This window comes from Lissotriton helveticus, chromosome 2_1, assembly GCF_964261635.1.
Source record: "Lissotriton helveticus chromosome 2_1, aLisHel1.1, whole genome shotgun sequence".
NCBI classification, from domain to species: Eukaryota; Metazoa; Chordata; class Amphibia; order Caudata; family Salamandridae; genus Lissotriton; species Lissotriton helveticus.
Genome location: NC_136059.1, coordinates 1,454,592,129 through 1,454,614,575, shown reverse-complemented (window position 1 = coordinate 1,454,614,575; position 22,447 = coordinate 1,454,592,129). Strand labels below are relative to the sequence as shown.

Sequence of the window (22,447 nt, the reverse complement as noted above, 5' to 3'; positions counted from 1 at the left end):
CAGGCACTTTTGCCTGAGACGGGGGCGGGGCCTGCAATCCGGCAGGAAGTCCCGCCCGCCGCCGCCGCCGAGGAAAAAGTGGAGCCGGCCGACTGATGGCCTCTCCGCAGCCCGGGGCTCCCAGGTGCTGGAGGGAGCCCCGGAAGTGAAGTCCTGCCCCCTGGTACCAGCGCTGCCGTAGATGAGACACTGAACACGCCGAAAGAGCCCGGTAAGTGGTGGGGGGGGGGGGGGGGGTGGACGCGCGTATGTCTGTTCGAATGTGTCTGTGCGTGTGTCTGTGTGTATGCGCGTGGGTTTGCGTGTGTGTATGCAGTGTGTGTGTGCCTGTGTATGGCTGTGTATGTGCGCATGCGTGAGTGTAGAGTGTTTGCGCAAGGGAATGAGGCAGGAGAGGGGCACGGCGCAGTGCGCGCTCATGAGGTCAAAACTGAGCAGATCTGCGCTCATGCACCCTCTCCTGTCCACATTCCTAAAAACGGGTAGCAATAGTTGTCGAAGCCGACTGCAATCAATGCTTACGCATTGAAGCAGGTCGTGCTTCGACCTAAAAAAACACGCACGCACTTGCCCGAGTCAAATTGGCTATGTGAATGGGTGAATGGAATCCGTGATGGTGGCTAGACCCTGCCTCCCAAGACATAGGAACTGTGACTCTACCCCCCTACTCCATCTGCCTGTATATGCAGTCCTTGTGCACCTATCTGAGGAGCTCACTGTCTCCTGCGACGGCTGCACTCTGTCCTCTATTGCTGCTGCCCTACACCACCGCTCGCCAGTACTTAATTTGAGCCGGTTGCTGCCGGTGGGCTCCACCCCCCTGGGCCCACATTTGTGTATGTGAAGTAAACTTCAACTGCTGCTGCACCTATTGTGTGTTTTGTATGAAATAACCAGCATTACTGAAGGCAATTTGAGCTGTTATTCTGTACGCGTGAGGGTGGCTTGCGTTGCTGCTGCACATGTACCTTCTCTGTGTTTCTGCACTATTCTATTTTGTGTTACCCTTTAGCTGTATTAGGGAACATTACACTGCTGGTGCCCATGGGGTTCTTGTTTCGTGTGATGCTGAATCCCGAAAAACCCCTTCACTATATAAATTTGGACACGATTGATTTTTTCAGTGTTTGTGTTTAGCGGCCTGGGCTCAGTGCAGGAGAAGGGTCCTTGCCCCGAGGATGGTGTAAAGGTTTGGGGTTACATGCCTGTTCCTTGGGTATGGACGGTTATCGGAGCACCCGCCGGTTATCGGACCTGCGCGCACCCCTCTCCCTTCAGGAAACTGGACTAGCGCAGTGTGCCTGGACACCTTTGACTCCGCCACCCTTAACTCCACCCGGCTGTGTATTGGATGGTTTGCGTTCGATGCAAGTAGGCAGGTTTAATTCACGTTGATTTATTGTACTCCATGCCCGTAAGAGCAAACTCGGCGTGCAGCAGCACTGCAAGGGGGGCGGTTACAGATCTTAGTCCCTGGTAGATGTTTGTTAAAGAGGAACTCCTGTCGCACTTGCTGATTCAGTGCTGTTCGACGCTGCTCCTGTGGTCAGTCACTAAGCTGCAGAGAGAAGAAATCGTGCTGTTGGCTGCAGTTTCGCTGCGCGCAGTCTATTCTTAGAAGGCTTGCGTTTGCCATTTTCTGCAGTTGTAGTACATTAGCCCAGTACAGGAACAGTCACCCGTTGACGTGGGCACCAGAGGCGCAGGGACAACAACGCAGGAAAAGGCACTTGTTAACCCTCCATGGATACCAGTTGGGCTCAGCCCAAGCCGGAAGTATTCTCATGCGCCCGTGCCTTGCGCAGCTAACCATCACTGTTTTCTGGGCTTTACATCACACGTCATGTATCCAGTCCCAAGCACGTCTTTCCTACGGGCTCACGGTAACATGCTGGCAACGGCCTCTGCAACCCTTTAGGTTTTTTGGGGGGTTTTGTTTTTTGGGAGGGGGTGTGGGGCATGGTGAGGGGCAGAGTGCCTCTTAGGTAGCTCTCTGCACAAGCCCTGCACATTCCAAAGGTCGCCGCCTCCTCACACTGAAATGTACTTGTAAGTTCGCAGGTACGCGGTTTGGCCACTATTTGTAAACTGGGTGGCTATCTTGAATTTGTTTTGTCCATAGTGCATCAATGTTTTACAGTATTAAGATAGCTACAGTTTTGTAAAGCATTTGTTGGACACCTTGGATCGGTACAACAGTGATGCATTATACATTTTAGCATTTGAACATGGCCGTCCAGTGCAATGATTACTGAGCGGTTGGATAAACCGAGCGGGCGGCTTAAGCAAAAACGGAAGTCAGGCACTTTTGCCTGAGACGGGGGCGGGGCCTGCAATCCGGCAGGAAGTCCCGCCCGCCGCCGAGGAAGAAGTGGAGCCGGCCGACTGATGGCCTCTCCGCAGCCCGGGGCTCCCAGGTGCTGGAGGGAGCCCCGGAAGTGAAGTCCTGCCCCCTGGTACCAGCGCTGCCGTAGATGAGACACTGAACACGCCGAAAGAGCCCGGTAAGTGGTGGGTGGGGGGTGGGGGGGTGGTGGACGCGCGTGTGTCTGTTCGAATGTGTGTGTGCGTGTGTCTGTGTGTGTGTGCGCGTGGGTTTGCGTGTGTGTATGCAGTGTGTGTATGCAGTGTGTGTATGCAGTGTGTGTGCCTGTGTATGCCTGTGTATGTGCGCATGCGTGAGTGTAGAGTGTTTGCGCAAGGGAATGAGGCAGGAGAGGGGCACGGCGCCGTGCGCGCTCACGAGGTCAAAACTGAGCAGATCTGCGCTTGTGCACCCTCTCCTGTCCACATTCCTAAAAACGGGTAGCAATAGTTGTCGAAGCACACTGCATCAATGCTTACGCATTGAAGCAGGTCGTGCTTCGACCTAAAAAGCAGATGTGTAGCCATTGGACTGACACGACATGAAAGAAGTTTTAGATTATCACGTATATATATTGAAAGAAAATACTTCACACAGGGATGTATGGCGTAGACTGTATATTTGGTAACTGGTGAACTGTTTGTAGTTTGTATTTTATTTGTAAAACGCAACAATGCTAGAAACCCAAGCTTTATTGCGAAAGACAGCTGCAATGTATTCTAACATAAAACAATCATATAAGTAAATTAACATTAGTAAAACGAAAACAAGAAGCAGAGGTTCAGCGGAGTTCGCAATTCTTTCTGCAGTCTTGATTGACACTGTTCCAGTCAGCATTTGAAGGTGGGCAAGTCTTGCGTCTGTTGAAGACGTGGCGGAAAGTCCCTTCCACCAGTGGCGGCTGGTGGAATTTGAAAGTGGTAAGGCGTATGCAGAACAAATCAACGTACAAGAGCTCGCGCAGGGAGCGAGCCCGATGTCAATCAGGGGGTGCGGGGGTTCTCCCCCTTGAAGAAATGTAAAAAAAAATGCCATCTTTTGGTGCGAATTTCAGCACTATTTGTAGGATAAATGGACTAAAAATTCAGTTCTAGGCATTCATAAAAATGTTTGGGTTGCCAAGCAAGTCTGACTTCTGAAGAGGGCTAGGGTACTAAGCAAGACTGCTTTGCCTCCACCCTTTCCAATAGAAAACCCTAGTTAGCGATTGTGAACAAGTTCAATGGACAAACCTGGGGTCTAGGGAGAGTCCCTCTCCTGGGAAAGAAATTTAAAAAGGATTGGCAAATGGTGCATTTTAAAGCAAATTAATGCAGCGATAAAGCAAGGCTTATTAAGCAGTGGGAACGTATAGTCTTGAAATATTAAACACATTAAAAACTGCCATGTATCTTCTTGCATTAATTTGTTCAACAGTTACTGTAATATGTAAATTGTTCTACATGACAACTTTAGTCCTTTAACATGTATGCCTGCCCAGTGTTTTGCACTGCATGCAGCATTAACTTTGGAGAAATATGCTCTAACCAGACTTCAGGAAGCATCCACAGCTTCTGGCTGTAACCAGTCATATGGAAATATGTGCAGACTGGACTTTACGTGAGATGAAAAATGTGGGTGCTCCCTATAAAGAAACATGCCAAATACATTTCTGTGATTTCCATAGTGTGCCTTCAGACGGGTATTTTGGTTTCTCGCTGAGATGTAATTTTATCCAGATAAATGGCACAGCAACTGACATACGCCTAAAGCCTGTCAGTATGATTGGCTTTGTCTCTGGGTGTTAGCTGTTTAAGATAAATGAGTAACAACAATGACTTCTTATAAATAATTAACATTGAAAATGTTTAGATTCTGAAATAATGAGTCTGTGAATTAAATAGCATTGATGTATGTGGAAGGAGTTTTGGCCTTCAATTATGTGTGCTTAATATTAGATATATATCCTCTTTTTCTCCGCATATCTTGTCCATCTGCACAACTTCAACCCCCTCTCTTTCCTCTTCAGCATCCTGTTTTCACTCTTCCCTGAATGCCCTTCCTCCAGTGCGGCTCGTGTAGGGCGTTCCACCGGGCGGTGACGTGGGACGGGGGAGGGGCAGGGGCAGGGGGGGTGGTGTAAAATACAGGAAAGGGCAATTACAGGTAAGTAACGTAAAAATAAATAAAACGAATTTTGCGTTGCAGCATGCGCAACAAAATTAGTTTTATTTATTTTTTACGTTACTTACCTGTAACCATCCGTTCCCGTATTTTACACCCCCCCACCCTGCCCCTCCCCTGCCCCATGTCACAGCCCGGTGGAAAGCCCTACACAAGCCAGCACTGCCTTCCTCACATCTGTCACTTCACCGCCCCCAACATGCACTGCAGTCCTTTAATTTCTCTTACTTTTGCCTTGCAAATATTATATCAGTGTACCCCCTTCACACACTTTTCCACAGAATTTCAGTTGCAAATGGAATACACAAATATTGTTCTGTGTGCTCTGCAGAGAGGCCAACCCACTGACAGCCATCTTGTTTGGCTTTAGCCTTCACGCCTGCGTGCTCAATCAAAGCCCCTCAAACATCTGGCATAGCACAAGCCTCAAAGTATGCACAGACAAAAATACAGATAAACAACAACATTATAAAATAGCTAACTCGTGGGGAATGCAAAATCAAGTATACATGTAAAATAAGAGAGGAATAAATCGCTGAAATGCATTCCTTTGACGTTTTTATCATTCATTGTTTGCAAGTCAATCCATGTTTTTGGCATCAGTGTTAACTTAGGGGCATATACACAAGGCCAGTTTTAATGCCATACATCAGAAGACTGGCCACTGTAAGCACATGTTACACAGTAAGCACATATCTCTCGCTTTGGGCCTGACTCGGATATTTGGATCCATTTCACAAGGGAGCAAACGCTGCAGCTCCACTTCTAAAGGAGCGAGCAATGTGCAGGGAGGGCCAATCACAACTCCTGACACCAGCCGCCGGCAAGTGCACCATTCCTCAGACTTCATCATCATCATTCCACTGAATGCCAAACACTATAAAGGCCGGTAATGGCCCTCCCTGTTCCCCGTCGGTCACCCACCTCCACTGTCCCCTACTCTTTCCCACCTAGAAATGCCAAACAACCTCACCCACACAAACACTCACAACCACAAGCTCAAATTAAGCACTGGTTATCCCTGATGTTGGGGACTTTTTCTTTGCAATTTACCACCGGCTGCAAGCAGTTGGTAAATTGAAGCAGAATAAATGGGTCCTTAGAATTTGTTTGAGGCAGTACCCTGCTGGGGCTAGTGCTTCGCCACCAGACTTGCTACCGAGTCCTTAGCACGCTAGGTTCCGATCTCACTAAATTCAGTGGCGGCGAAAGCTCTCTGAACACTACAACCTATAGTTTAACATCCGGTCCTACAAAAAGACCAATATTTGGCCCACCCTTTTCCTGGTTACGGAGAGGGAGGGCCTGGCGTTTTATGGCAGTGCATAATGGTGTTTTAAATGCCAGTACTCTGCCAGATAAAGACACCCACAGCAATACCGCACAAGATCTAAATCTTTTTCACCTCACCTTAAGTGTGGCATTGATCTGAAACTTGTGTATTTTTTCCCGCATTTGAACGTTCTGCACGGTGAGAGGTGGCTTCCAGCTGTACGAGAAGTTATCTTTCCTGATCCTTTCAAAATGCAAGGAAAATGGAACATGGTTGCGCATTCAAAGTTGAGAGTTTCACTGTGTTGACAGACTGACTAACAGCGGAAACAGTCACGCGGAATGAGCCAGGCAGGCTCATATGTGTTGACAAATCTTGCACACTGAGCGCTCATGTCCTAAGTCACGTAACAGAAGATCCTTTAACGTTGTTGTGTCTTTTTAAGCTCGAATCACCCTGCAATCTAATCTACTATTTGAATTTGTCTTTTTTCATTTCTAATAAATGCAGAATTAGGAGGCAGAGTGAAGTGAGCTAAAGGAAACAGACTGAAATGTCTCATGACTGACGTGGGACAATTTAAGACGACTGATCAACACAACTAAGGGAGTAGCTGTTCTGCCTGTTCACCCCTAGCTACCGTACTCCACTAAGCCTGCCCGCCACCAGGTGTACATTTTGACAAAACCGATGCTGTGAGTTCAGTTCGGTATCTGATTGAAACCTTTCATCAGATTTACGTAGGGACCTTGGCATGCCAGGTATGTTCAATGTCAGCCTCAGGGATTGATCAATTTACATGCAGGGCGAGGCCTTTGCCAGTCACAAACACGCCAGACGGGTGGTAATACCTGTCAATAGTTCCGCCGTAGCACTTCGAAGGGAGTGACTGGCTCTGCAGAGGAACAGGGCTCTTTTCGAACACGGTGTGTTATGCGTCCCTCTGCCTGCCTGGCTCATTCCACTTGACTCTGTTTTCCCTGTCAGTCGGTTTGTCACACAGTCTCCCGGACTATTTCTCTGTTGATGTGTCTGTTGGTTTCTATGTCTACGTTTGTCAACTTGTCTTACAGTCTCTCTGTCATTCATTTTCTGTGACTTCCTGTGTCTAACTGTCATTTTGTTGTTCCGTTATTATATTTCTAGGCAGTTCTCATAATATTATGTCTCAGGTTCTATTTATCTGTTTGTTACTCTGTGTGTGTCTCTGTCAGCCCGTCTCTCTCTCTCTATTGTGCTTCATTTCTGTAGTTCTGCTTAACTGTTCTATTTGTACTGACTTTCCTGCCTGTCATTCTTCCCATTTTTCGTACTCTAATAGTCATTCTGCAGATGTTACATTTCTGTCTTGGTTTGTCTTTTTCCATGCCGCTCCGTATGCCTGCCTGTGCCTTACTGATTGCTTGTATTTTACTCTACGTGTGCCTGCTTTTCTATCTCTGTCTCTGGGTCTTTCACTGTAAGACTGTTTATGTCTTACTCTGTCACTTTCTGTTATTCTGTTGATTTCACTGTCTTTCTGAGTATCTGTCTGGTGCCCTGTCTGTCTCTCTCTCTCTACGTTGGTGATAACTCAGTGGGCCTCACAACCTCGTTCTTTTTTACCCCTAAAATAGCCTATTAATAATACAAGCTGAAGATTATATTTCATATTTTATCGAGCCACTCTGGTACACACATAAAAAACAGACAGGCTCTTAAAATGTAAGGTCACCGGATTTTTGCAGAGCCCCAGTGTAAGTTCACTACGCCGATGATACGCAGTTGATCGTCTCCCTTGCTAGGGTGGACGTTGCGGATTCTGGGATAAATAAGTTGGCCCCTTGTCTTACCAAGGTTCTTGAATGGATGGACTCCTCCTTCCTTAAGCTCAACGGTTCTAAACCGAAATTATGCTACTAGGCTGCAAGGCCCCCATTAATCTTGATCCCTGGTGGCCAAAGTGTCTTGGTCCCCCCCCTATCCCAAAGAACCAAATTAAGAGCTTGGGGGTCTGGCTTGATCCCACCTTGGGTTTTCAAGTCCAGGCTCGAAGGGTTGCTTCGACTTGTTACGGCCTGCTCAGGCTTTTAAGGAAGGTTCTGACCTTTCTACCATTTGAGGCTAGACGCCTGCAGGTCCAGTCCCTTATTCTCTCCCGACTGGACTATGCGAACGCGGTCTATCTGGGTGCACCCTTAGGGACTATTAAAATATTACAATCCGTCCAGAACTGTGCAGCCCGTCTACTCATGGAGGTGCCTAGACACAGTTCCGCGAAGCCTGCTCTGCGATCTCTTCATTGGCTGCCGGTACAGGAAAGGGTCTGGTTTAAAGCCATGTGTATGGCCCACAAGTCAATAACTAATAATGGCCCGGTCATCCTGCGCCCCCTGTTCTGCCACCATCAATCTCTCAGATCTCTAAGATCTAACCATCTCAATTTGCTGATAGTCCTGAGGATTAAGCGGTCACGTATGGGTGGCCGACGGTTCGCTTTCCATGCAGCTAAATTTTGGAATCAACTCCCTGAGACCATTCGGCTTGAACCAAACCATCTTGCCTTTAGGAAACGGTTGAAGACCTTCTTGTTTCGCTGAGTGGTGTGTACTTTCTGGGTTTAAAGTGCTGGGATGCCTCCGGGTAGCCATGCGCTATATAAGCATGTACTCATTCATTCATTCATAAACCGTTTTTGATGTGAAGGTTATCGTCAGTAAGTAAACAAAGTGAACGGGTGCCGCTGCACCGACTTTTGACATTACAAGATATATTAATGGTGTTAAATAACCTGGAAACCAATTTTTTTTTGTAACTCTATTTTTATTGCAGCATAGTTATTTGTACATTCACATGGTACTTGTTAGTTCTCCCGGTGAATAATCCCCTTATAACTCTGCGATATATGTGTCACACAGCTCTTCAGCTCACACCCCGGAGGTCGAGCAGCGTGCCAGCAGAGATATACGTGTGTAGGGTGTAATAACATGTAACATACGAAATCAGCTTTCTGGGGAAAGACAGTGCTGCTTTTCAGTCCTCTCGCTCCCTCGCTTTAACGCTGTGTCCATCAAAGTCAGGAAGGTCTCTTCTTTACGTCCAAACAAGAACTCCCCACCCTCAACACCCAGCTTGCCCCCCTCCACCCCTTCTCCCCTCCAGAACTATCCCCCCTCCCCCCCCTCCTCCAGCCCCCACACCCCCAGGCGTGCCAGTTCGTCACCAGTGCGAGATCATAGTCTCCTCGACCAAAGCAGTCCCAAAGTGGGTCATCAGGAGCATCCAACAAACAACTCATTGTCCTCACTCAGGAAGTAGGGGTATAAGGTAGGGAGCCTAGGTCGCCACCTCACCGGGTAAGCGGTCCGCCTGGGCAGGGCTATGTGTCGGGGTGTCCTCCTCCTCCAGGCCCACAAGTGAGAGGTCCAAGATCAGCCCTTCCCATGCCCTGGCCCTCTCCAGTGCCGCGTCATTGTCTGCTCTAAGCGCAGCCTGCATACGGAGTTCTCCCTCACAGCGGGCCCATTTGAGCAACTCAGCCTTCCACTTCTCCACCCCAGGGCCCCTATTCGCCTTCCATTGTGATGTTATGGCTCGCTTCGCCAGGAGCAGACCCAGGTGCAAGAACTTGCTAGTGATCTTGTTCTTTGATGTGTGTGGATACCAGTGCAGGATGCAGTGTGCCATGGATAAATGCAAGTCCCTCTCCGTGACCCCCCTCAAAGTGTCTACTACCTCCTGCCAAACGGAACCCAACTCTGGGCAGGACCAGAACATGTGCTGGAAGTCAGCCAAGGTCGCCGGGCATTGCGGACAGGCCGCCGGGTGCGTTGGGAAGTATTTATGTAATTTGTCAGGTGTCAGGTAGGCCCTGTGTAGGACATAGAAGTGCATCAGCTGGAACCTAACGTTGCGCGTTCCGTTTCTGGCCCGCGCCACAATGCCAGTCCACGCCTCGTCAGGGATCTCCGTCGCCAGATCCGCCTCCCATTTCGTCTTCAGGGCTTGCAGAGGAGCCACAGTCTCCGAGACCATGCGTCTGTACAGGCACGTGACTGCCTTGACCGTCCCCGCCATCATCACCACGTATTGGCAACCCAGCGACAGTGTTGGCTCTGTCATACCTGTTTTCCAGTGCTTTCAGATTGCCGATGTTAGCGCCGCGTGAAGGAGGAAATCTCCCCCCGACAGCTCAAAGCGGTCCCTCAGTAGGTCGAAGGGCAGCATCGCCCCGTCCTCATAGAGGTCTCCCATGGACTTGAGTCCCTGTTGTTCCCAGCCTCCCAGTCCGTGCCACGAGCCCCCATGCGGCAGTGCTCCGCATAGTCGGAGCGGGATCTCAGGGGCGTACGCCACCCCATACGGCCCCTTCGGCGGTATCTATTCCAGCACTTCCGGACCGTCGCAAATTCTTGAGTAAGATGGAAATCACCCAACGGGAGCCCCAGAACGATCCGGGATAACACTTGAACCGGGCCCGCCGGTTCTCCGGAGCCATCGCCTTCTCTCCTGGCTCGTGCGACCCACTGCGTCAGCCACTGCAGCTGGGCCGCCAGGTAGTAGAGCTCGTAGTCTGGCACCGCAAGCCCACCCTCCTCCCTAGGGCGGAGGAGTGTGCTGTGCGCCACCCTGCGCCTGCCCGTCCCCCATAGAAAGTCGATCACTAACGACCTCAACCGCCTGAAGAAGCTCGCCGGGATCCAGATCGGGAGGGTCCTAAAGAAATAAAGCAACCGTGGCAGGGTCACCATTTTAAGGAGTGCCACCCTCCCCACGAGCGACAACGGGAGCGTGCCCCAATCTCGAAGTTCTCCTTGGCGTGTCTGATTGCCGAACCGACGTTCCCCTCAAGAATATCCGCTGTGTTGTGAAATATCGAGGTCCCTAGGTAGCGCAGGCTCCTCTCCTCCCACGTCACCCCCTCCGAGGTTTGTGGGCCTAGTCTACGCGGTCGGACTGGGAACAGGTATGATTTCGCCCAGTTTACCCGGAGACCCGACACCCTACTTAGTGATTGCAGGAGGGCCTTAGCGCCTCGCAGAGAGTCAGTCGAGTCCGCCAGAAACATTAGCAGGTCGTCTGCATACAAAGCTATGTGGTGTACTTGTCCATAGACATCCAGTCCCTGATATGTCCGCCCCAGGCGGGCTCTCGCCGCCAGTGGTTCGATCGCTATGGCGAACAACAGGGGGGAGAGAGGGCAACCCTGGCGAGTGCCCCTGCTCACCGCACACATCTCGGAAATGATTCTCCCAGTTCTGACCCTGGCTGTAGCATTCCGGTATAGTAGCGCCGTCCAATCCACGAAATCATCGCCCAGTCCCATCATGCGCATTACATGGAAGAGGTAAGGCCATTCCAGGCTGTCAAAGGCCTTTTCCATATCGACAGCAAACACCGCTGCTTCATCACCATCATAGGTGTCAGCCTCCAACACGTGCAGGAGTCGTCGCACGTTAAGCGCCGTGTTACGGGCCGGGATGAAGCCGGACTGGTCTGCGTGGATTAGCGAGGCCATGTGGGGGAGCAGGCGCGTTGCCAAGATCTTACTCAAGATCTTATAGTCCAGGTTTAGCATCGACAACGGGCGATATGCTGTCCTGTCCCACGGTTGCTTGCCCGGTTTCAGGAGGGGGACTATGAGTGCCTCGCCGGCGGTCGTCGGTAGGCTGCCCAGCCTCTTTGCCTCGTTGTAGACCCGCGCCAGTTTGGGCGCCAAAAGGTCGATATACATGAGATAAAACTCCGTTGGGAGCCCGTCTGAGCCCGGCGTCTTGTTCCGCGCCATACCCTTGATGGCGACCTTCACCTCTCTCTCCTGAATGTTGCCCCCGAGCAATTTCGCTCCCTCCTCGTCCAACTCGGGTAAGTCCAGGCCTTCTACGAAACCCTGGAATTCCTCCTCCGACAGCAGGATCCTGCTGCGGTAGAGCTCCGTATAGTAGTCGTGGAAGATTTCATTGATCCCCTCCTGATCAAACCGTGCCGCTCCCGAGTGGTCCCTGAGTTCGAGAATGACCGAGTTCCGACGAGCCGGGTTGGCCAGCCAGGCCAGGAGGGCTCCCGACTTGTCACGCTCCGAGTGCGCGCGCGTGAGGTAGGCCTTGTAATCGAACCTCCGGAGTCGCTCCACTGTGGCCGCCACTGCCTCCCGCGCCTCAAGTAGCGTCACATGTGTGTCAGGCCGCTCCGGTCTCGCTCTCTCTTGGTCTCGCAATTTCGCATCCGCCTTCGTGATGTCAGCTAACAACGTCCTCCTAACTCCGGATGCCGCCGCAATGCACCGGCCCCTTACCACCGTTTTGAAGGCGTCCCACTCTATCGTGGCCGAGCCCGCCGTGTCCTCATTGACCCGAAAGTATTCCTCGATGTTCGAGGCTATTGTTGCGCGGAATAGGTGGTCGTCCAGTGCCTCCGGGCGCAGCTTCCAGGCAGGGATACGCGGGCGGTACTGGGACCAGTTCAATTGCAAAAGCAACGGGTTGTGATCCGAGATCGTACGCGTGAGGTACTCACTGTGGCGTACCTCTGCATGCACGCCCTGAGAGCACAGGAAGGCATCTATGCGAACGTGTAGCTCATGGAGAGCGGAAAAAAAGAATAGTCCCTGTCCGATGGGTGGCCAGCCCGCCATGAGTCGACCAGGCCCCATCGGCGCTGCCACGCAGCACGCGCAAGTGCTAGTCTGCCAGCTGGTGCGTTGGGTAGGGGGGGTGCGACCTGTCCAGAGTGGTGTCAGTGACGCTATTAAAGTCTCCCCCAAGGAGCAAGGGCTCCACCAGAAACGGGGCCAGTTTATTGGACAGCATGGAGAGAAATGCAGGTTGGTCTACGTTCGGAGTGTACAGACAGCCCAGAGTAAGGTCCCGCCCATCCAGCTTGCCCCTCACCATGACATACCTCCCCTCCGGGTCAATTAGGTGTTGTGTGCATTGGAAAGGAACCCCCGCCCGTATCCAGATGGCCACCCCCCTGGCGTATGCGGAGTACCCAGTGTGGTAGACCTGTCCCCTCCACCTCCTTTGCAGCGCCCTACCCTCCTTATCTAGTAGGTGCGTTTCCTGAAGGAAGGCGAAGTGTATGCCCCGTCTGACTAAATAGGAGTGGATCTTGTAACCTGGAAACCAATGTGAAACCGATCCTCTGAAACCTCTCTGGTCACCCATAAAACCTCATCACTGTTACAGTGAAAATGTGGCGTCTAGGATGCAGCGTTTATTAACTCACAGCAGTCGAGAAAAGGTGGCAGCACTTACGTTTAATCTTAGAGTATTACTGTATGTCGACTCGCCACATATCGTACCTTGTGTGCACCTACACGTGTTTCGCACCCTAAGCATATGCAAATGACCCCCTGACCTGTCGCGGCCGGGCAGGAATGGAGGTGGGGGTGGGGGAGGGTTAATTTAATGAATAAAACGTACCAGGCATCTCCTCCGGTCCTTCGTCGCATCACGTCTCCTCTGCAACATGGTGGACTGGAACTAACTTCTCCCCGCTCTTTTCTTTTGCCGCTCAACGGGAAACTAACTGCAGTGCCAAATCAGGAGATAAGATGCGACTGGGGTCTGGGCGGCAGGCATTTGATAAGGCATGGGGCGACTTTACGAAAAACACGTCACCACCTGAACAGGAGCCTATCTTTAGACGCCTGCACTAAACTAGGCATGCGCAGCATACCTAATGGTTCGTGAATGTGAGTGAGGGGCAACGCTCCTCACTCACATGCGCAGTCAGACGGACCATCTTCTGGAGTCCTTCTCTAGCGGCTTGCCTGCGTGTGCTGTGCATTGACATGCGCACTTTCACCAGTGAAGGACAGGCAGACCCGGAAATGTAAACAGACGAATTGTGAAAGCTTTCAATTCGTCTGCTTACATTCCTGTGGCCGGAACTGCAGTGAGCAGTTTCTTTTGCGGGGCGCTGGCCCGGCGACCCTAATGGACCCGCCGCCACTGCGGGCTTCCACAATATGCCACCTTCTGAATTTTGCCTCCACACGTGCAGTTTGCCATTTGAGGATTAGGAGATCACCCTTTCTTGTGTGACAGGAGTCTGACTTCATCGAGGAAGTGGGTCAATGAGATACCTCGAGCAGGACCGGCTTTCGGGGGGTGCGCTGACCTGGGGAGGGTACCTTATGCTTAGCAAAAACCTACAATTTAATGACATCTTCTGCAGAATTCCTTATGCATCCAGCTTTCAGGCAGCAATAAAAATGTCAAGATAACTCTTGTGATTAATGTTCCTGTTAGGGAGCGAGAAATCAGAGTTTTGTCTAGTGGCATAAAGTAGCACAGAGTTAATATGCCTGCTGCAAAGAACACCTACTGTGCAGATCACAAATCTGTATTTTGTATGGATAGCTGAGTGGATTACTGCTTTTGTCACAGGGATCCTTTTGTTACCGCAGTACATAAGATTCATCGCAAATATAAAACAGTTGCTGTTCAGAACTGTCATCAAAGAGCTGCAAGTACTGCGGTCAGAAAAGTAAGCAGCACAGTAAAGAGCTAATTTCTAACGCGGCAGAAAGGTGGCATTTAGCTGATGTAGCCACTGCGTGGACTTTAGGTGCACGAATAGATCCCAATCAAATAGGGCTCCCAGGCTGTGGACTACCTGAACAGGTAGGCGGTAGAGTTGATCTGAAATCTGGAGCCCAATTCAAGAGGGAGTTTCCTCCATTGGAGCGTTGGGCGGTTCAGAATCACAAAGACATAGGACTTGATTATGAGTGAAGGTGCTATTATTGCCCCTGATGAATAACGTTACCACATGGTACGATACTTATCGGGTGCGATAAACAACACTTATTACAAGTTCATGGAGAATAACATGCAGATTCTGGTGTTTATCCCACCAAAACACGTATGTTACGGTAAATACTGTATGTTTTCCCCTGTTAAATTTCTGCAGGTTTGACCGATGCATAAACAGGTGTATACGCATGGGTCGGAATTTACTGGTCCATTTGTACCCAGGGCCATAGTGAAGAGTTGTCTATCAGACAGTTACTCATGCAGCACTTTAAAATCTCCAATTCTATCTCACATTAGAATTCAAAGCTTTGATTTTGTAGATTCAAACTATGCATTTCAGTTCTGGGCAAACTTTTACCAACACATGTATTTTGCACCTCATGACCCAGTTACGCAGTTCTTACAAATACAAAAGGGATTCTTATATATAAGTGTCTGTGTAACTTTTTTTTAAACAGGTTGTCAAACATTACTCTGAAAAATCATGAACACTGCACTTTGTTTTGACAGAAATAAAAAAAAAAAATGTAAACCATTGCATTGATTCTTCGCTGTCTGTGTTTTAGCTCGAGTGATGAGTGCACTTTACTAGGGGAACATTTAAATTGACTATTCTTAAACTTTATTTCCACAGCAACTGTACTGAAACCACTACTGCACAGGAAAGGCCACTGTTGTCCAGGCTCAGTGGAGAGGCCAAGGGGGCCGGTTCCATGAACTCCGAAACGCCACTTCCCAGCGCTGCGTCGATGCAAACCAGTTTTCCATTGGACGTAGATGTACCACAGCACTTATTGACCACCGTAGCAGAACACCAGGACACCGAGCGGCCTCCCCTGGCACATCAAAACAGCACTTCAGGAGAAACCACACTCAATCAGCTTTCGGAAAGTGGTCCTCTCTCCTTGGAAAGCTTCAAGACCATGCAGGGTAAGGCGAAGCCAATGACCCAGGAGGAAATCAACTCAGTGAAGCTGGCAAAGGAGATATCCAGCAGGGATAGGTCCCTGGCAGACGTCTTAGATCCGGACTCCAGGATGAAGACCACCATGGATCTGATGGAGGGCCTGTTCCCAAAGGGCAGCAGCGTGCTGAAAGAAAAGAACGAGAAGAGGAAGAAGACGCAGGCGGCGGGGAGTTCTGCAGCCTCCGAAGAAGACAAGTAAGTGAAGCTGTCCTCTGGCCCTTACCTTATGTATTTACCTCTGTACTCCTCCTCACATGGCATTGGTTGCTTTCAGGATTGCATCATTGTAAGTGCATGTTAAGGCTGATCTTACGTCAGCAGGCCTTCAAACACAGCGAAGGTGCACAATTTAAGAGTTCAAAAAGCCAAAAGTGACTAGACCAACACATTTTGTTAGTTGATTAGTTAAAGAACAAGGTGCGACATGTATTTGGAGCTGGAAAATGAAAAGGACAATTTTAATAAGTAGAATGCATTTGATTCATTAAAACGGGCGCCCAGAGGTGACTTGCACTGGTTGTTGTAACTGTGAGACGAATGAAACAGATATAGTGATATACAGACCAAGGGGATACATTGCTGACATTCGTATAGAGAACTTAGCGCTTCTTGTGACAGATCAAAACAAAAGTTAAAATCACATGATTAATGTCCGGTACCCTCACAAAATCAGACTGAAGTCAAATTATTTCTAGCAGAGCATCTGTGTTCATGTGTTGTGTTTTCCAGAAGGGGTCACTTTTGTTGTGATGTGTTAGTCAGCCCCAAGGAGGAAACTCCCGTGAAGGGAATCCTGATCCCACCAGTTGCTTGTCGCCTCATAAATACTCCAGATTACTCAGGATGAGGCTTCGTACTTTCATGTTAGGAAATGTGTTTCACTGTATGAACTTTGGTTTTGATAGTGATGTGGCCTGTGTTGTTATAACCCTCGAACATGCCACATTCAGAGGTTTGTCCAGTCTCATCTAATCTGTGCAGCAATGTCTCAGTTGCCATTGATAGTTACATCAATGCTTTCCTGTCCACCAGCTCCTCTGATGTTCACCTGGGTTTCTGGACTAGTGTGCCTCCATCTTGCCATCTCACTCTCTCCCTTCAAACTTTCTAAGGATGGACTCGGCCCTTGCAGATCAGACCGCTTCTCTTCTCCAGGGTGGAATTGGAATCAGCTGGTATTGAACACCAATACAAATAGAACAGTCCCCAGTGGTGTGCAGGATGGCTAAAGAATAAAAAAGAAGCATTTTTGGACCAGCTATACATGTTATTTTGTAGGTGTGCACACTACACATGCAGGCACTTACGAAATTACGCAACTGCTTTTTTTTGTAGTTACCGATCCAAGTTAGATCAGTATTTACAAAGGCAAAAAGATTCTGAAGGCGTGTTTTTTTAAATTAAGTAAAGATAAGCCACACGGGGCCAGAATCAACACTGTGCGGGGTGTAGGAAGCTACATGGGAGCATAAACATCACAGTAAGGCACTGGTGTGGGGTGGAAGCAACACAAGTGTGGTTGGAGAGCGGGAGCTACACACAAAGACAAGTGTGAGGAAAAGTAGACAACAAAGGGAGAGCAAAATGGAGTGCTGTGAAAGGAAACAGGTAAAAGATAGCACAGCGGAGTGTGCAGGGTAGAAGCACATGGGCGAGAAAGCAAATGAGGAAGCACACAATTGCAAGTGCAACATTTAGGGGGACAGAGGCAATTACATGAGTGACAGAGAGCAATACAGGGTGCAGAAGGGACGTAAGAACTTAACCCAAATGTAACCCCTTCAGTGCGGCTGCGCGTTCAGCGGACTTCGCGTGCCCTACCTCGGTAGTGCTGCGCACGTCCGCTGAACCTTCCGGCCCCGCACGCGCGATAGAACGTTTCGCACCAGCACGGAACGTTTGGCGCAGCGGAGGGGTTAAAAAGCAGTTCTTGAGTAGAAAGCTGTGGAAGCATAGAAGCCTGCCAATGTAAAGAGCAATGCTCCATGGGAGGGACAAACACAATCTGGGACAAAATTAAGAAGCAGGCAAATGATTATGTCAGGAAAGCCAACCAATGGTATGCAGTGGATTGCTTAAAGCCCCTGTATGTCCTTGGTAAGTCCACAATGTGTCTGACAATAGTGAAGTAGGTGAGACCCAAAAATATGATATCGGGACACACAAGATCTGTGCCATAGCTGGCCGCCTCGGACATGGCCAGGTTTGCTTCTGGTTGCTTCCATCAGCAGCCACCATCAGTTTCATCAGGTGGCTATGCAGGTACATTTAGATCGCTGCAAAATCTGGCAGTTGGCATTTGAATTTCATTTTTTACCAACTTTCTAAATGAAGTCTTGTTTCCAAATGACGACTTTTCATAACACCACATAGCTAAAGGTTACAACACTCGAGAACCTTTCAGACAATCTAACTGTTAGAAATGTTGTTCAGTTTTGTGTAAAACAGAAATCAAATGTGTTAAATCCAAATCAGAAGTCCTCAGCCCTGAAAGGAGGAAGTTCAATCAGCCTTGAGGTGGAAACATGGATAAGACCATGTTGAGATTTTGTCACAGAGATCTTTCTTTGATTAAACAGACATTCTAGTGAAGGAAGCTCTTGACTACTTCTAACTACTTTTCACCTGCCTGGAAATCCTAATGGCGTCTGAAGCAGGAGCTCTTGAAATCATCTATTTCCGTTTATTGCCCCAAGACCGAGGCGGCACACCTTGTTCCACTCATTGCAAAGTTAATTCACACATCTTAAAGTTTTAATTTCAGGTGTTGTTGAATTTTGGCAGTATTTCATTTTTGTAGAAAAAGATGCTGCAGTGACTGTGGATGTAGGTGACTGCCTCTCACTTGACGGTTGATCACTACTTCCAAGCGAATTGAAAGCTCTGAAATTCACCTATTACTGGTTTTCATCTAAACAAATCATATTTTGCCTGATTCGAGGAAGGGTTTTTTTTTTTTTTTTTGGTTAAAAACTTTTATTGAGTAATCAAATAAGGTTCACAAGGATGGGCCTACAACCACACGGGCCGGCCGCTAAAATCAAGGCACAATGTAGAAAACATACGATTACTCCCGTGGTCAGGAATAAATCAGATACCAACAGTTACTCGAAATATAGAACAGGACACAACCATTTTCTGTTATATACATACAAAAAACAACGAACTACAAAAAGGCGAATGCATACTAATCAAAGTCAGCCCAGAAGGCGGAGGGGAAATTCACTAATCAGAAACACGAAATCACAATCAATGGGACTCGGCAAGGTGGGAGGGGGGGACAGCGGGGAGGATAGGCAAATCATAGAACAGCATGAGAAATTTCGGGAACACCAGCCTAGGGAGAGAGGGTAACATCGGGTGTGTCAACCAAGGGAGGAGTACAGATATTCCCACGATATTCGTTCCACTGACCCCAAATCTTCGTCCACGCCCTGGGTCTGCCCCTAGCTACATAGACTGTCTTCTCGCGGAACATGGACCAGTCCATGTTGTCCTCCCACGCCGAGACGTCGGGAGGTCTAGATGCGCCCCAGAGTTGCGCAATGTCTCGCTTTGCAACCATGTATCCCAAGGTCGCCCATCTGGTCTGGGCCACAGAATAGTCGGTGGGTTCCCACACATTCAACAGGCATCGTCGGGCCTCAGGCAGTAGGGCAATCCCAGTCACAACAGTCATCACCGCAAGCACATCAGTGCAGTAAGCCGCCACCCCCGGCCACTCCCAAATAATATGCAGAAATGTAGCACTCATCCCACATCCGCGTTTGCATAGACCGTCCGGGGAAAAACCCATCACAACCAGACGCGGACCCGTAACATACACCCGGTGGAGGATCTTAAGCTGAACCAAACGGAGACGGGCAGGGATGGCGACCTCTTTCGGAGAAGAGAGTGCCGACTGCCAATCCTCGTCATCTAATTCCAGTCCGTCGCCGACCCAAACCTCCCGAAGTCGGACAAGTAAGTCGGCGCGATTATTAATCAGCTTCTTGTAAATCAGGGAGATAGTGCTATCGGGAAGGTGGCCATCCAGAATGCGATCCTCGAGGGGGGAGGCCTCGGGGAGGGCTACACCAGGAGTCAGAACAGCGGCCAGGGCATGTCGGACCTGCAGATACCGAAAAAATTCCTTATCACTCAAGTCATATTCGGTCCGAAGGGCCTCGAAGGACTTCACTCTACCGTTCACACAGACATCTCCCACTCTACATATTCCAATCATATCCCAGCGGTCAAAGCCCTTAGTAGACCAGAGACATCCCAAACGCTCAGAAGCATAAAGCGGAGTCGCCAGTGTCAGTCGATTCTCCCATCCCAGACTCACATTCGCGGCGCGCCACACACTGACTGCAATCCTGGACGGGCCCGTAAGATGGCGCCCAGCCGATCTGGAATAAAGCGCTCTATTAAAATCCCCTCCCGGTAGCTGGAGTCTATCCATTTCAAAGGCCGGATCCCGACCCGGGGAATACATTGCGTGGTTAATGGCAGCCAGTTGGGTAGCCCAATAATATCTTTTGATATCAGGGAGCGCCATGCCCCCGTCATACCAAGAGATGGTAAGTTTCGCAAGAGCGATACGTGGACGCCCGTCCCAAATCAGTTGCCTTTGGAGACTCTCAATCTCTCGGAAATAGGTAGCGGGAATGTCATCATAGGAATTCTGAAGTGCGTATAGGAATCGTGGCAAAGACATCATCTTGAAAAGGGCAGCCCTGCCCAGAGGAGACAGGGGTAACTTACGTCAGCGGGCCACATCCAGTCGCAGTCTAAGAAGCGGGGGAGGAGATTACGTTCAAACCGGAGTGAAGAGTCCAGCGTAATAAAGATCCCCAAATATTTGAAGCCGGACTGGACAACCTGGATAGGAAATCTATCTGGCAACGGGGGCAGAACACCCGAAAGAACATACACACAGGACTTAGCCCAATTAATAACCAGACCAGAGTTAGCGCCAAACGAAGTGAGAACGTCAAATAAGACATTTAAAGATTTGCGCGGGTAAGTAAGGTAAAGAAGAATGTCATCCGCGTAAAGCGAGACGCGGTCCTCAAAGTCTGGTGACCAACGGATCCCCTTGAGCGAAGGTTCCCATCGAAGCCACGCAGCTAACGGCTCCAAAGCAAGAGCAAAAAGTAGCGGAGACAAGGGGCACCCCTGTCTGGTCCCCCTACCAAGGCAAAAGGGAACAGAAACTCGACCGTTAACCACAACCTGCGCCAAGGGCTCGGCGTATAACAACTTCACCCAGCCAATAAACCCAGGACCGAAACCAAATTTCTCGAGAGCCGCCCAAAGATAGGGCCACTCTATCATATCAAAGGCCATCGAGGCATCCAGCGAAGCCAAAATGGCCGGCTCCGCCAGAAGCCCCGCCCTCGCAATGGCTCCGTGGAGACGACGCAGATTAAGAGCCGTGTTACGATGCGGGATAAATCCGGATTGGTCTGGATGAATCAAGCTGCTAATAACCGTCAGGAGGCGGGTAGCCAGGAGCTTAGCCAGAACCTTGGGTTCAACATTCAACAGGGAAATGGGCCTATACGACGAACAAAGGTCCCGGGGTTTACCTTCTTTAGGAATAACAACGATCGTAGCCAGACGCTGATCATAAGGGAGAATACCCCGCTCCCGGGACTCCAAAAACATGGCACGAAGATAGGGCGCTACCCTATCAGGACGTAGCTTGTACAACTCAATCGGCAATCCATTCGGGCCCAAAGCCTTGCCCGAACGGAGTGAGTGAATGGCAGTCGCTATCTCATCCGTGGAAAAGGGAGACTCCAAAGAGACTCGGTCTAAATCGGAGATACAGGGCAGGGCTATATCACGCAACAAGAGGCGAGAGTCATCCACATCTCGGTCAGACACAGGGGAATAAACCACACAAAAATAGTCCGCAAAACAGTCCACTATTCCCACCGGGTCAGTCACTCTCACACCATTCGGGGTCTGAATCACCGGTACCACACGATTCGCCCTCTCCTTCTTGTCCAACCACGCCAGCAATTTACCCGCCTTGTCCCCCACATCATACAAACGACCCTGTTGCTCTCGAAACATCATTTTAGCCGCGTCCGTAACCAGAGACCTATAAGCAAATTGTTTCAGACCCAGGGCGTGGAGTTTATCAGGAGTAACAGCCGATTCCAAGTCAGCCTCTATGCCAACAATTTCCCTCTCGAGTTCCACCACCTCCCGATTTCTCGCCTTTTGGATTCAGCAATAAGGGAAAGGGCCTGCCCGCGGATGACTGTCTTAAAGGCCTCCCATAGGGACACTGCAGAGGAGACAGACCCCTCGTTTTCTAAAAAATAATTGTCCAACGACTTGATCAAGAGACCACGGGTCTCGGGGGAGGTCAGATACCATGGATTGATGGGAGCCACCCGGCCCGCCGCTTCCACCCCCACCTTTATTTATTTATTTATTTATTTTATTTTGCGTGTTTGTAGAGCGCTAGAATAGACTCCCAGGGGAGTATCTCCGCGCTGTATGACTGCCGAACCTGCAGGAGATCGAGTTACATAACTGCAATCCAATTCTGAAACTATATGGTTAGACCTGGAACAAGAACGTCTTCAGCTTTTTCCTGAAGGCCAGATGATTTTCAAGCTGCCTAAGCTGGAGGGGGAGGCCATTCCAAATCTTCGGTCCCCTTACCGACAGAGCCCTACCCCCTTGCCTTGCCCGCTTGATCCTAGGAATCGTAAGAAGCAATTGATCACTGGACCGTAGAGCACGGGAAGGGACATACGGCACAAACTTGTCTGCCAGATAAGAGGGACCCAAACCATGAAGTCCTTTATGTACCGTACAACAGATCTTAAAGATGACTCTCTGACGAATGGAGAGCCAATGAAGCCTGGCAAGAAGTGGTTTAGATGGTGTTCTGGGAGGAGCATTTACAACCAGCCTAGCTGCAGTGTTCTGCA

At 49.7% G+C, this 22,447-nt stretch overlaps 1 protein-coding gene across 5 annotated transcripts in view; it reads left to right on the top strand.

Moving 5' to 3' along the window:
• SHROOM3 (shroom family member 3) overlaps positions 1 to 22,447 on the top strand; it is a 387,668-nt gene that overhangs the window by 302,173 nt on the left and 63,048 nt on the right. For all 5 annotated transcript variants that reach the window (XM_078676384.1, XM_078676383.1, XM_078676381.1 and 2 more), the window contains one exon: positions 15,177 to 15,704. In XM_078676384.1, the coding sequence (XP_078532510.1) occupies positions 15,177 to 15,704 (528 nt within the window). The remainder of the gene's footprint in view (positions 1 to 15,176; positions 15,705 to 22,447) is intronic.